This window comes from Mus musculus, chromosome 15 (genome assembly GCF_000001635.26).
Source record: "Mus musculus strain C57BL/6J chromosome 15, GRCm38.p6 C57BL/6J".
Classification (NCBI taxonomy): domain Eukaryota; kingdom Metazoa; phylum Chordata; class Mammalia; order Rodentia; family Muridae; genus Mus; species Mus musculus.
The window spans coordinates 9069700-9082502 of NC_000081.6; the positions used below are offsets into that span (position 1 = coordinate 9069700).

At 45.1% G+C, this 12803-nt stretch overlaps 1 protein-coding gene across 4 annotated transcripts in view; it reads left to right on the top strand.

Moving 5' to 3' along the window:
• The first annotated feature begins 1560 nt into the window (after positions 1-1560).
• Positions 1561-12803, top strand: part of Nadk2 (NAD kinase 2, mitochondrial) — a 39237-nt gene continuing 27994 nt past the window's right edge. For all 4 annotated transcript variants that reach the window (NM_001085410.2, NM_001040395.4, NM_001286255.1 and 1 more), the window contains 1 exon segment: positions 1561-2066. In NM_001085410.2, the coding sequence (NP_001078879.1) occupies positions 1803-2066 (264 nt within the window). In that variant the 5' untranslated portion in view covers positions 1561-1802.

Sequence of the window (12803 nt, forward strand, 5' to 3'; positions counted from 1 at the left end):
GGGGGAGGGAGGAGGGTATAGGGGGACTTTTGGGATAGCATTTGAAATGTAAATGAAGAAAATAGCCAATAAAAAATAAAAACAAAACAACAAAAAAAACTTACTCCTAAGTTAAAAAAAAAAGAATAGTGAGAAATTGGTTATGATACCAAAAAAAAAAAAAAAAAAAAGAATTGTAAGTTTGCTACTGTGATGAAACATAATGAACATATCGGATATACATACATCGGATATATGACCCAGAGGTTGAGAACCGCTGAATATATCAGTAAGTGGGAGTTAGGGAACAGGTAAACAACTGGGGTGTAGAAGGCTCTTTCAATCTTTAAAGTTTTAAATGTCCTAGACATGGGAATCTTAAGGACTGAAGTGGAAAACCCAGCAGGGGTTTTCCTGAGAGAATTCAAGACACATCCGAGAGGATGGTGTAATGAAGCAATGTTTTGGAAGAGGCAGAAGAAAGGATCCAAAATAAGATTTGACTAGGATATCCCATTGAGATGTTTCCAGCTAGAAGTGGGAGTCAAAAGTGTAGTTTTCTGTGACGTGAAAGAGAAAACAGGTTCGATATCACAGAGGCATCTGAGTGTCACAAACATGAAATAGCATGCCCGGAATCCAGAGGCCACTTACTGGGAGTGCCAGGATCGCAAAGGAAAGGACGCCACAGCAAGGACCTCAGGGCAGTGGCCACCTACCCTGTCTTATGACTTTCCCTTCATTGTAGCTTTCCCTTTTATTCTTAATCAGCCTACATCTCTATGGTTGTGTAACTGTTCCCACAGACTCAGTAACTTCCCTTGCTCTAGCTTCAAGGACTACCTACCCAACATTCCAAAGTCAGATCAATAATCATCAAACACTGCTCTGAGCTTGCCTACAGGATAAAGTGCAAAACATTTTTAACCCTTCAGTCTGGTCCTACACAGCTTTCCAACCTTATCTCGCGGTCTAGACAGACACACAGGACTAGACAAGACTCCTTCCCTCATTATCCTCCTCCTTTCTCCCTGACAGCACTGCCTCTCTAGGCTGGTGGTCTTTTGGTGGTCACCGGAGCTCGGGCTAATGCTCTGTGATCCTTCTCGGTTAGCTCTAATTCCTCTCTAATAAAGGGCTCGGCATCTTTATTTGCCATCAGGCCCTGCAAAACGAAGCCGTTTGGAGCGAGGTCACCGCCCCCAGCTCTTACTCCAGCGACGGCCACATCAGCCATCCAGCAGACACTGGTTAAAATTTACCCTAGACGAGCATGACCAACTACCCAGAAAGCAAGCAAAAATGAAAGCAACTAGAGGAAGATGCGCAAGAAACTTGCTTTCCCGCCAGGCGCTCAAAACTCCGCCTGCACCCCCAACGCCGCCCAGACCAGTTCCAACTGGATTTCTTCGGGCAGCTCGAAAGCCAAATAGAATTTCGTCCCTTTCCCAGCCCCAGCCAATCCCCGCAGCCCCTCGGGCTCCCAAACCTTCCCGACCTCTGATTAGCTGACAGATCTGGCCCGGGGGCGGGCTTAGAGCGGCCTCCCTGAAAGGGTGAAGAGGGAGGTGGGGCCGGGCCGAGAGGCCACTGCGCAGGCGCCCAAGAAAACGGATAAACAAACAAATAAAACCCACTGCCCGGGGGCCAGCCCGGATCCCCGCCTCCCGGGGCCTCCCGGGGCCTCTCCGCCCTCGCGTGCGTCTGGGCACGTCCCCCCCCCCCCCGGCGCGTTCCACGCACGTCCCCGCACTTAACCTGTGCGCGGCCGGCGCGGTGCTGGCGGCAGGGAGCGCGAGCCTGCACCCGCGGCCCCGCGGATCATGACTTGCTACCGGGGCTTCCTGCTGGGCAGCTGCCGGCGCGTGGCGGGTGGCCGCGCGGCTCTGCGGGGTTCGGGCTCGGGCGCGGACGGCCGGCGGCACTTGGGGCACGGGCAGCCGCGCGAGCTGGCGGGCGGTGGTAGCCCCGCCGACGGCGGCTTCCGCCCCTCGCGGGTGGTGGTGGTGGCGAAAACCACCCGCTACGAGTTCGAGCAGCAGCGGTACCGCTACGCGGAGCTCTCGGAGGAGGACCTGAAGCAGCTGGTGGGTCCTGGCGGGGGACGGCCGGTACTCGGGGTGGGGGTGGGGGGCGACGGGCCACAGGACACCCCCAAAGCCCGACAACCTTCCTCCGATTGCCTGTGGGGCCCCTCGGGCATGGGACTGGGGCGCCCTGAGCCTGCCTTAGAGGGGGCTCCTGGGACCGGGACTTGGGAAGCCACGTGTGTCCTCGCCCCCGCCTCGGTAGCACGGACTCCCATCGCTGAGAAGATGAGGGTTGTTCGCCCTGTTTGTCCTGGGGACCTCTCCCCAGACCACCGGGAGAAAGGAAATTCTCCAGCACAGCCACTGGTGGCGGAGAGAGGGCCGAAGTGCCGCGGTCACACCCCCTTCTCGCCTGGGGACAGAGGCCTGGCCAGGGAAAGCCCTGCTGGATTGTGGTCGCCTGTCCCTTCAGGGTCTCTTACTGCTTGAAAAGCAAGCACCTGGGACAGCGAGGCAGGAAAGCTGACCCGAGATGGGTTTTTGTGTTGGAAGGTCAGAAAAGGAACAAGTATGCCGGCTAATGGGGAGAAGGCATGAACCCTGAAGTAACAGGGCCTCCGCCATACACCGTGTTTGGTGTATTTACTAATAGCGTTGCCAGGTATGCCATGCGTGTGTGTGTGTGGGAAGGATTAAACCCAGAGTTCGAGCTTCCCCATTTTTGAAAAAAAAAATTGATTTTGTGCTACCCAGTAACTTTTGGGAAATGGGCTGTTAGCAATTTATTTAGGAACCCCCCCCCCCACAGTTATGCCTGTAATTGTTGACTCCAGACACCCGAAGGCTTTAGACTGAATTGTATATAAGCATTACTAAGTTATGTACAAGAATAAGTAGGCTGGCTGTTCTAAAATGATGCCCTTACCTTCACATTTTTATTTTAGACACAGGGGAAACAAATTGTAAATCCTTGCCTAGCTGCTGCATCTTGTCAGTATTGTTTGGCAAGTTGACAAGGTAGAAATCAGTGCAAATTTTTCTCTTTCCCCCAAGTGTTTGAAAGTATTTCTAGAAAACATTTGCAGTCTTTAGTAGAGTATCAGCCGTTTGGCTGGCGTAGTTTGTGTAGTTGAGTGAAATGAATGCAATGAAGTGGGGGGGATTGTGGGCTAGATGAGAGTACTTTGTTTCTATTTTGGAAAAAGAGGCGTGTCCTTTTGGTTACATGCCCGACTCTGCAAGGTTCACCTTTTAGAAATTGTGAAATATCATGTATGCTTAGTCTCACACAATTTTATCTGAGCGTCTCTGGATTTAAAATAGTACACACAAGAAAAAGCAAACCAACAGAAGTGAACCGGGACTCTCAGCTCTACCCCACAGAGGGTGGGATTGAACGCCAGGACGCAAGGCTCTCCCTGGTTGGATTGACTGATATCCTTTGTGCTTTTTTTTTTTTTTTTTTTTTTTTTTTTTGGTTTTTCAAGACAGGGTTTCTCTTCTCTGACCCTCATGAGTGAAACAAAACGTTTGTGTTGCAATGCTAGCTTTCAAAAGTTTCACCTAGTTCCTGATGGGTTGGGCTAAATAGCTTCCAAGGTCCGTTCTGGAGCCGGCATTTTGAAATTATTTCAAGGATTCCGGAAGCGGGATGGCGTTTGAATTGAGATTAACTCTTGTATCTCTGCACGAGATGGCCCAAAATAAAACTTCCTAAAATGTAGGGGTAATCGGTGTCTTCAAAAACTTGGAACTCCCTCTTTGAGTAGAGAAGCCTCCTAATGTTTGTCACTGGGTGATGAGCTAGAACAGGCCAGCTTTGAAGTATGGGCTCTACAGCAGTCTTGTGATCACCAAAAGGCTGCAGTTTTAGTGTTTCCCTAACTTACTGATCGGAATTGGTTTTGCATTGATGTCAGGACAGTGTTTGCAGTGAGATTGCTTTAGATATACCTCTGATAAGAACAGCTCAGGAATAATAGGCTTTGTGAAGTTCTACGCCATGAAGGTAGGGACGGAAAGAATTTTATGTTGTTTACTATATTGTTGGGGTCAAACTTACTCATGAATTGGTTATAAAAGAAAATGCCCAAAGTCTTGCTTCAGGCCACTGCTACCCTGGCTACTGTTTTCATAATGTTATGGCAACAAGATTTGTATGAAAGCATTCTCCTCTTTTAACTTGTGTGTGTGTGTGCGCACATGCGTGTGTGCTCATGCAGAATAGTTCTCTATTTGGAGGTCCTTGTTAAAATGCAAATAATAGATTAACAGATGATGTCTTCAGTAGTTTACTCGCAGGAAGTGTCTGGATTTCTGACTCTGTGAAGGTAAAGAGTTACATGAAGTATCTTTTTAATCCATGAAGCCAGGATTATATCCTTTAGCTTGGGGCAAAATTTTGACTTCTCAATTAATCTCCCTGGTAGTTTTGCATCGTTTCAGAGTTTTGCCTTTCTTCCCATTGAGTGGTTAATGACTTACCTTGGGGGATGGAAGACTTTTAGTTAAGGATTTTGCTTCCAAGTCCTGTGATCTTGCAAAGGCATAAACGACTCTTCCAGCCTATTTGTGCCACAAGAGGTGAAGCTGGAGGCAGAGGCAGAGGCAGGGCTCCTGACTGGACTCCTTGACAGTCACATGTTAGACACAACAAAACTGATCTGGCTAGGATATTATTGCCCAAACTACACTTTGTTTGCCAAAGAAAAAGTGTTATTTAAAATACTTAATTGTACAAATCAGATAAGAAAGGGCTGTTTTCACTTTGCCTCCTCTCATTCTGTTATAATTTCAGAGGAAGCATCTTTAATGGCTTCCTTTTTTAGATATGATAAGATAAAGTAAGCTCACTTAATGACACATCTTTTTGATTAAATTATTTCTGTTTATTGCCTTGGTAGCTGGTTCTTAGGTAGGGATGTAACGATTTGCTTCTGTTTCCTCTTGTTACACACACACACACACACACACACACACACACAGGTATGTCTTAGGTTGTGGTAGTGGGCAGATAAACTCTTTTCTGCACAAATGCAGTCAGTTGTGTAACTAGTCACCAAGTTAAAGAATGTGACCTGGTGTCCTGCCAGGCAGGGCCTCCTAACCGAACCTTCTTGTTATCAGCTCTCCCAGCCTCAGGCCCCTGAGTGCTCTATCTGAGGCTGAACATCTGGCTGCTTGGCTCCTAGCTTCTCAGCACCCAGAGGCTCCCTTCAACCCGAAGAATGGACTGAAGTGCAGATTCCTGCCCCTCCCCCCCTTCCCTCTCACGGTTCTGATTCAGTGTAGAGAATTCCCGCACTTTGTTTCTCTGAACCATGTGCCTAAAATTTCTATGGGTGACTCAGAGATATACATGTTTTCTGTCTTCCAGTTCCTCTTCATCCTTTGAGGGAAGCTTCAGACATAACCCTTTAAGAAGTCCTTGATATTTGCCTCTGCCTACCAAGGTTAAGTTAAATATTATAAAGACATGATGAAAAATGCCAGTGTGATGATTTCTTACTTAACGTCAGGTGTTCTATCTTGCTCTTCTCCCTACCCTTCAGCCCACCCCATCCCTGCCCTCATCCAGATCATGGGGAAATGATTCTGATGCTGGTCCTCTTCCTCCTGAGGCTGGGGCCAGCTTTTTCACATCGGGCCTTATTGCCATCTGGCAGTACTCCATATTAGCTGGTAAGGCAGTGATCACCACCATGGGCTCTCTAAAGGAGTTTCAGGCTAAAATGTTTGAGAAACAAATTAAACAAATGATGGTTTTGGTGTCAGTCAGAAAAGATTTTAAGTTCCGTGTAGCATAATGTGGAAAACAGAGGCTGAGAGTATACCTCATTCCACAAATATTTGCATTCAGAGGAAAAGATTGACGTGCAGACAGTATAGTTTCCTCTCTTCTTCATCTTCCTGCTCTGAGCAGCCGCCAGAGTTTACAGCTTGTCTGCCTGCTGGGCCTTCTCTTAACCGAAATAAGAAATAAGTCCCTGAGCTTTGGAGAAGAGGGACCTTGAATGCCACCGTAGCTGAATGCTCTGTCTGATCTTTCTAGTCTTCACTGTTAGCTGCGTTGCCTGGGGGAGTGCTAGCTGCAAGCCTATGGCCAACTATACGCGCCGCGCCAGACAGAGGCTTTGCCTTCCAAACCCTGGTCGCTCTTCCTGGGGTCTGAAGTGTGGGAAGTCAGTTCTGTGGAGACCCAAGTCTTTTGTTTATTGCTGCATGTTTACATCGTGACCAGAGAAGTGGAAGTTGGCTTCACTTCACTTTTACTGATAAGTCACAGAGGTATATAATTTTAAATGCCAGCCGCCGCGACAGTTAACTTCATGCCTTAGAGGAATTATGTTTTGTTTTTTTTTTTCTTTATCATGAACCATTAGATATGCATCATGTTAGAAATTTGACCCATTTTTGCAACAGATTGGCATTCACGCAAGGATGGGTCACCTAGTGAAAATGTTCTTATACTTAAAGTATTATTGATTTGGACATTTCCAAAACAGGTTGCTTTTCTAAGATCACCAAAATGAACTAAAAACTTGTTGGAGTTAACGCTTGTGACGGGCTAATTAGTTCATTTGACACTGCTGGCATCAAACCCAGGGCCTCGTGCATGCTATGGAGGGCTCTGCCACTAAGCTGTGTCGTCCCCAGCCATGCGGAGTTGGTGCTTGTTTTTTGTTTTGTTTTGTTTTGTTTTCCTTTAAAGTAGGTGCTTGGAGGCCCCTGCAGTTCTGGAGTGCTGCCTCTTTCACGAAGCATGTCTGTAATAGAGTCTATAACTTAAAAATCCACATTATAAACACCCGCCAGTGCTTCCCAGAGGGCCCAGTGGGGAAAGCAAGACTGAGGACCGGAGTGGGACATCCAAGGCACACAGTGGGAGAAGAGAACCGACTTCTCAGGTTGTCCTCTGCCCCCACCTGTGTTGGTGGCACATAGCCAGTAAATAAAAGTGTGGCCATTGTTTAAATAAAAACTTGTTAGGGATAATTATACAGTACTATCAGCATCCTGAAAGCTTTAGGTTGACTTAGTGTGCTTCCTCAGTGTTTTTATTTAGTGCATGCATTGTTTAGTGAGTGGTAGAGCCCAGGTGAGGACACTTGGAAGAGGTGGTTCTCTCCTTCCATGCTGCACGTCCAGGGCATCAACCTCAAGTTGCCAGGCTGAGCTGGGTGTCTTCACCCTCTGAACCAGCCCACCACCCCGACTTAATGTGTTTGATAAATAGCTATTTACCAGACCTTGTACTGAACCAGGGACCCCCCAAAAAGTTGTTTCCAGAGTTTGGAAGAACTATTACATAGTATTCTAACTCTGTAGATAAAGTGGTCCCTGAGCATCCAGAAAAGAAAGAGAATAATTAGGAAGGGTAGAGATAAAGGAAGAAAAGACCTATGGCTTATTTTACAACTTTTACATAAATTATTTTAGTGATATGTTTAGGTCTCCAGCTATGAAATATTTCAAGCCTGTAGAAACGTTTCATAGTAGCAGGATCCCAATGTATTTAATTACCTAGACTTAGCAGATTCAGCTCCGTATTCGCATTAGCGCTTTTAAGATGGATGTGTGTCCTGCACACACGAGTCAGGCCGGAAGATGATGTTGGGGGTTAACCCAGAAACATTTTCCAGCTCCTTCTCAGAGGAGGTTTCTCATTGGTTTGGAGCTTGCCCCTTAGGCTATGCTGGATGGTGGTAACCCCCAGGGATTCTCCAGTCCCTCCCTGCTCCCCAGCTCTGGGATCCAAAGTGAGGGCCAGCATGCTCAACTTTTTACTCAGGTGCTCAGGATTGGATCAGGTTCTCATGCTGGTGTAGTAAGTACATTCCCAAATGTGTCTGTGCCCTGCTTGAATGTATGCATGTATGCAGGTATGTAAACATGTATGTATGTATGCATGTATGGTAACTATTAGTAACTATTAGAAGTATAGTCCTATCCATCCAGCTGGTCTTTCCTGCTCCCACCTTTTCACGGGTGATCTCTACTAGTTTGAAGGTGCTAGGTATATACTATTATCATGCAGATGGTTTTATATTGATATGACTCTCCACAAATAGATATAACGTTCATGCATCTTTAAAAAGTTGCAGTAATGATGTAGGTTTTAGAACATGTGCCTAGTATTTACAAATTTGCATTTCTTAATATTTTTTCCTTAAGTTACCTATATTGATACAAATGAATTAACTATGTAGTAATTGCTACATAGAGTTTCTTTTTTGGGATAATTAGGTTGTTTGCAGTTTTACTTTACTTTTAAAAATGTGATTATTACTGTGTATGTGCCTGCATGCATAGTTTGTGTGGGTGCACATGCCACAGCATATAGTTGGAGGTTAGAGGACATCTTGGTAGAGTTGGCTCGCCCCCTCCACCTTGTCCTGTGTTTAGGAAGGGAGCTCAGGACCAAGCTTGAGTGATCAGTGTCTCCCGTGCCTGGCCATTCTGCTAGCACCAGTTTCCATTACTATTCAGGACAATTCTAAAAGTAAGCGTCTCATATGCATTGAATGTGTTTCCTAATCTGAAGTTATCACCAACACTTAGCAAGGTTTAACACTTGCCAATATTAGAGAATGAAATAACCCTTTATTTTTTGGGATGTTACTAAATATTGAAGGATGGAAGGATTTGTGTGTGTGAAGAGTTGAAACCAAGGAATGAAGTTCATCTTAGAGCTAACAAAAACCGAGCCTTTATGATCCGGTGAAAAATTTCATGTTGTGACTCAGTGCCATTGGGAATAAAATGCTACAGGGAACAGTTTCACCTGATTAAATAGAGTATACTTTATTTTCTGCTTAATCAAAGTGTTCTATCTGACCATAATGTATTGCAGGGGGATAATCAGATGGGTAGGCTGGAAAAGATGGACGGACATTAACTGTGATTCTGAGAGTTAGCGTTCTCTGCTAAAGCTCTCCAGAGTTTTTTGTCAGTAAGTCCAATCGTTGGCAGGTCTCCCTTCATAGGAGTAGGGTGTGTGGGGTGGGTAAGGTCTTGATTCTGAGTACTTGGGGTATAGGGCGAAGATGACATTTCTGGTCTTGATTAGGTTGGGCAGGAGAGTTGATCAGACTTTGAAGGAATCAGTTTAGAAAACCCACAGGCAAGCTGTTACGTTCAGCTCTGTAAGAGCTCGTGTAGTCCAGAGCTGAAGACGGCCGGCCGTGTAGAACTCGACACAGTTTGAAAAAGTTCATGTGGAGCACTAGATAAGCTGGCTGACTGGCTGTGGAGGTGGAATGTGAGAGAAGACTTGAGGGTGACTGCTGGGTCTGGTCAGATATCTAAAGAAATGAGGCCTTATTAAGAGGCATGCAGCTCTCAGCACATGTAAGAGTGGGGCCTTGTGGGTGTTTAGCTATTTTAGGGTGAGACGTTTGAGAATTAGAGTCTGAATCAAAAGAGTTCGAGCTGCCAGGACAGATTTCAGTTCCTAGTCCACACTCTGGCAGCCAGGTCCCTGGGCTGGAGATAACTGAGTAGAGAAGTGAGCAATGCTAAGAAGCCAGAGGTGGGCCTTGAGCTTCCTCACACACTGGGAGGACACACAACCCAGGACTGGGAAGGGAAGTAAGAGCCTGGGAGAGAAAGTAGAGGAGACCGATCCATCTGGGAGCAGGGAGTTTTAGCCAGATGAGTCTGCAGGAGGTGGTGCTGGGGGGGGGGGGCAAGCAGTTGGTTTTGTAGCTGTTGAAAAGGCCAGGTACCCCACCCCCCACCCCCACACACTGCCCAGGCAGTTTTGAGTAATAGCAAGCCACCTGGTTAAGTGTGTCAAAGGATGCTTGAACCATCCCTAGTGAGTTTACACTTTGATTATCTTACACAGCTGTGTTTTTCATGTGTGGTAAGGAGACTCTATTGACCTTTCATGGAAATTAAAGAGTCCAGTGTAATAACACTTGATGGACCGGTAAAGCAAGGCTTAAAAATTTGTAATTATAATGAGTTTAAGGCAAGTTCAGAAGTAAAAATGCTGAACTCCGTGTAGAAAATTGCTCAAAATTGCTCACATAAAACCTCTGTAAAATGTGGCCAATCTGCCCTCAGTTTTCATTCTCTGATACTGCTGTGTGCGTTAACTGCAAGGCAGTGAGGGACGGGCCGTTGGGCTTGGGTGGCTTCTGTAGGAGAAGCTGTGCTGCTTCTCATGAGATATTCTGTCTGTAAATGTTCTTCTAGAGTCTTCCACTTTTTCCAACTTGAATAATCATTCTATTTCTTTAATGGAAATAAGGCAGGCATTTTTGAAAGGTACTATAAGTGAATATGTTTTGAATATGAATCTGGACCATTACAAAGTTGAGAATGAATTCTAAATTTCTCGAACTTTGAAATTGTCAACCAGTTTACAAGAATTCATACTTGATTTTTTTTTCTTCTAATTAAGGTGAGTTTTTTAGGTGTTTAAGACCACATTATTTTCAGGAATCTATAGCTGTCTGTTCTACCAGTTTGTGTTTTGCCACTAGTGTGAGTACTGCTTACATGTTCAGGATATTCTAGTTGCTGTTCCTAACGTGTTTCCGGAAATGTTTCGCCATGTATCTGATTAGTGTGGCTAGTCCTTGTTAGTGAACCCAGCTCTTCCACCAGCTATACTAGCTACTCCAGCTACTCCAGCTACTCCACCAGCTAAAGAAAATACTATGGGCAATTGCATTCTCTGGGAGAATGTTGGTTCTCAGGTAGAGAGTGTTTTCACACGGAGAAATTTGAGATAAGACCTGCTGCTCCTTGGCTAATCTTTATCTTAATTCCTGCAGCCTGCTGAGAACCAGGAAGTAAGAAGAGAAGTTTCTTAGCCTGTTTATAAGTCTTTTGTTCCAGAGTGTATGTTCATACAATCCAACCCAAAAATTGGAACAAAAGAGCCAATATTTGGACAGATTATTGAAGTCTGGAGGCCAGAAACCCTAAAGTTTTATTTCTAGCAAGTGAGAAATGATAAATTTGAAGACAGCATTCCGAAAGACTTAGTGTCCCTTTAAAATGCTTGTCAGCATTCTGGGCTATTTGTAGTCTCCATTTAATAAATCTCCATTTAATAAATATAATTAAGCTTAACTAATATTTAAATAAACAGTAGTCGGGTACTCAAATATTTGTGCACATTACATTTTTAAATTTTTAATTTCTAGCTTTGTAAAGTGTTCACTCCTAAAGTGAAATCTTGTGTGGTGTTACTATAAAAAAATAATACATACTCTCCACTCTTGGCCTCTCCTCAGTGCGGACCAGGTAGAGATGGTCAGCTTTGCAGGCAGCCTCTCACTCAAGTTGCCCTTGGAATCTGCGTATGCATCGTTGTTGCTTTCCTGAGACATGGATCCCTAGCAGACCTTCCTCCCCCCAAAAGTCAAAACATACACGAATGAGTGAATGAATGAATGAATGAATGAATTCACTCAACAAATGCTTATCCAGTAATCAGATCCTGAGGGTACACAGAACAACAGAAGATCACTGCTGTATTGATTTGTATTGTAGTAAGGGGACATGAACAGGTTTTTAAGAAATACATGCATGGTAATTTTAGATGTAGCAAATTCAGTGTGGAGGGAGTGAATAGACTTTGGGAAAGGGTAATTGGCTTTGCATCAGTGAGTGATAAGCTCAGGGCCTCAGCTTTGTTAGAGTTAAGCTGTCATACTGCAAGGCTGAGGAGAGCCAGGGTTCTGATGTGGGGTGGGGGTGGGGTGGGGGGGTGTTGTAGCAAGTGCAAAGACAAGAGCACAGGGAGTTATCACCGGTGTGTCAGAGTGAGGGCATCTGTGGGGAGCAGGCTGGAGGGCCAGGCGCCAACAGGGAGCTGAGCAGAGCCTGTGCAGTTGTCCACACTGTGGTAAAGATGAGTGTAAAGGTGTGCAGGGATGATGCCTAGCTTAGGGTAGTTGAATGTGGGGATAAGGAAGGAGGCGCTCTCAAGTGTGACTCCATCTTGACCAAGCTGTAGTGTAGTGAGGAGTCCTTAGAGAAGAAAAGTAAGGCTTGGTTTTAGACATATTAAAAGAGGCATGTGGGCCAATTTGTGTCCAGTCCAAACTCTTTAGAGCTTGGGACTGCAATTGGGAATCATTCTTTTGTAGTTCTGGAACAGGGTGTCATGGAGGAGAGGGTAGAGGAGGAAGGCCTTTTGGTTCATCTTTGAGAGGTGGTCGATGTGAAGTTTTATATCTCAGTAATGAGGGACAGAAGCCTCAAGGTGAGCACTGCGCTTGTCCTTAATCAGAATCCAACGATCTGGGTTCATTGGTTGTGAGCCACCGTGTGGCTGCTGGGAATTGAACTCAGGACCTCTGGAAGAGCAGTCAGTGCTCGTAACCTCTGAGCCATCTCTCCAGCCTCGAGTGAAGGATTTCTAGTTACCACTGTGCTCACTGCTGTTCAGCTCATTTGGGCTGAATGTGATGATTTTAATGGACAGCAGCTCCAATTATGGCTGTCTAAAATAATTTAGTATTCATCTATTAATTTTCAGATGTTATTCTTTACTCTTTTAGGGTTCATACAGTTCTTTTAAATATAGAAGAAGGAAAAAGTGCTTTAAACAATTCTTAGTGCGTATTTTCAAAGAAAATACTGGGAAGGAAGGCATCCAAGTATTAACATTTAATCATGCCTAAGAAGTAAGACATTTGATTTTGTTTTACTTAAAATGCCTTTTACATTAGTGTTATGTTTGTAATCTTGCAAAAGCAAAATACAGTTGTCAAAAATAAATGAAGTATTCTTTTTTTCTTCTTCACAAAGTAAAGTACCAGGCAGACATGG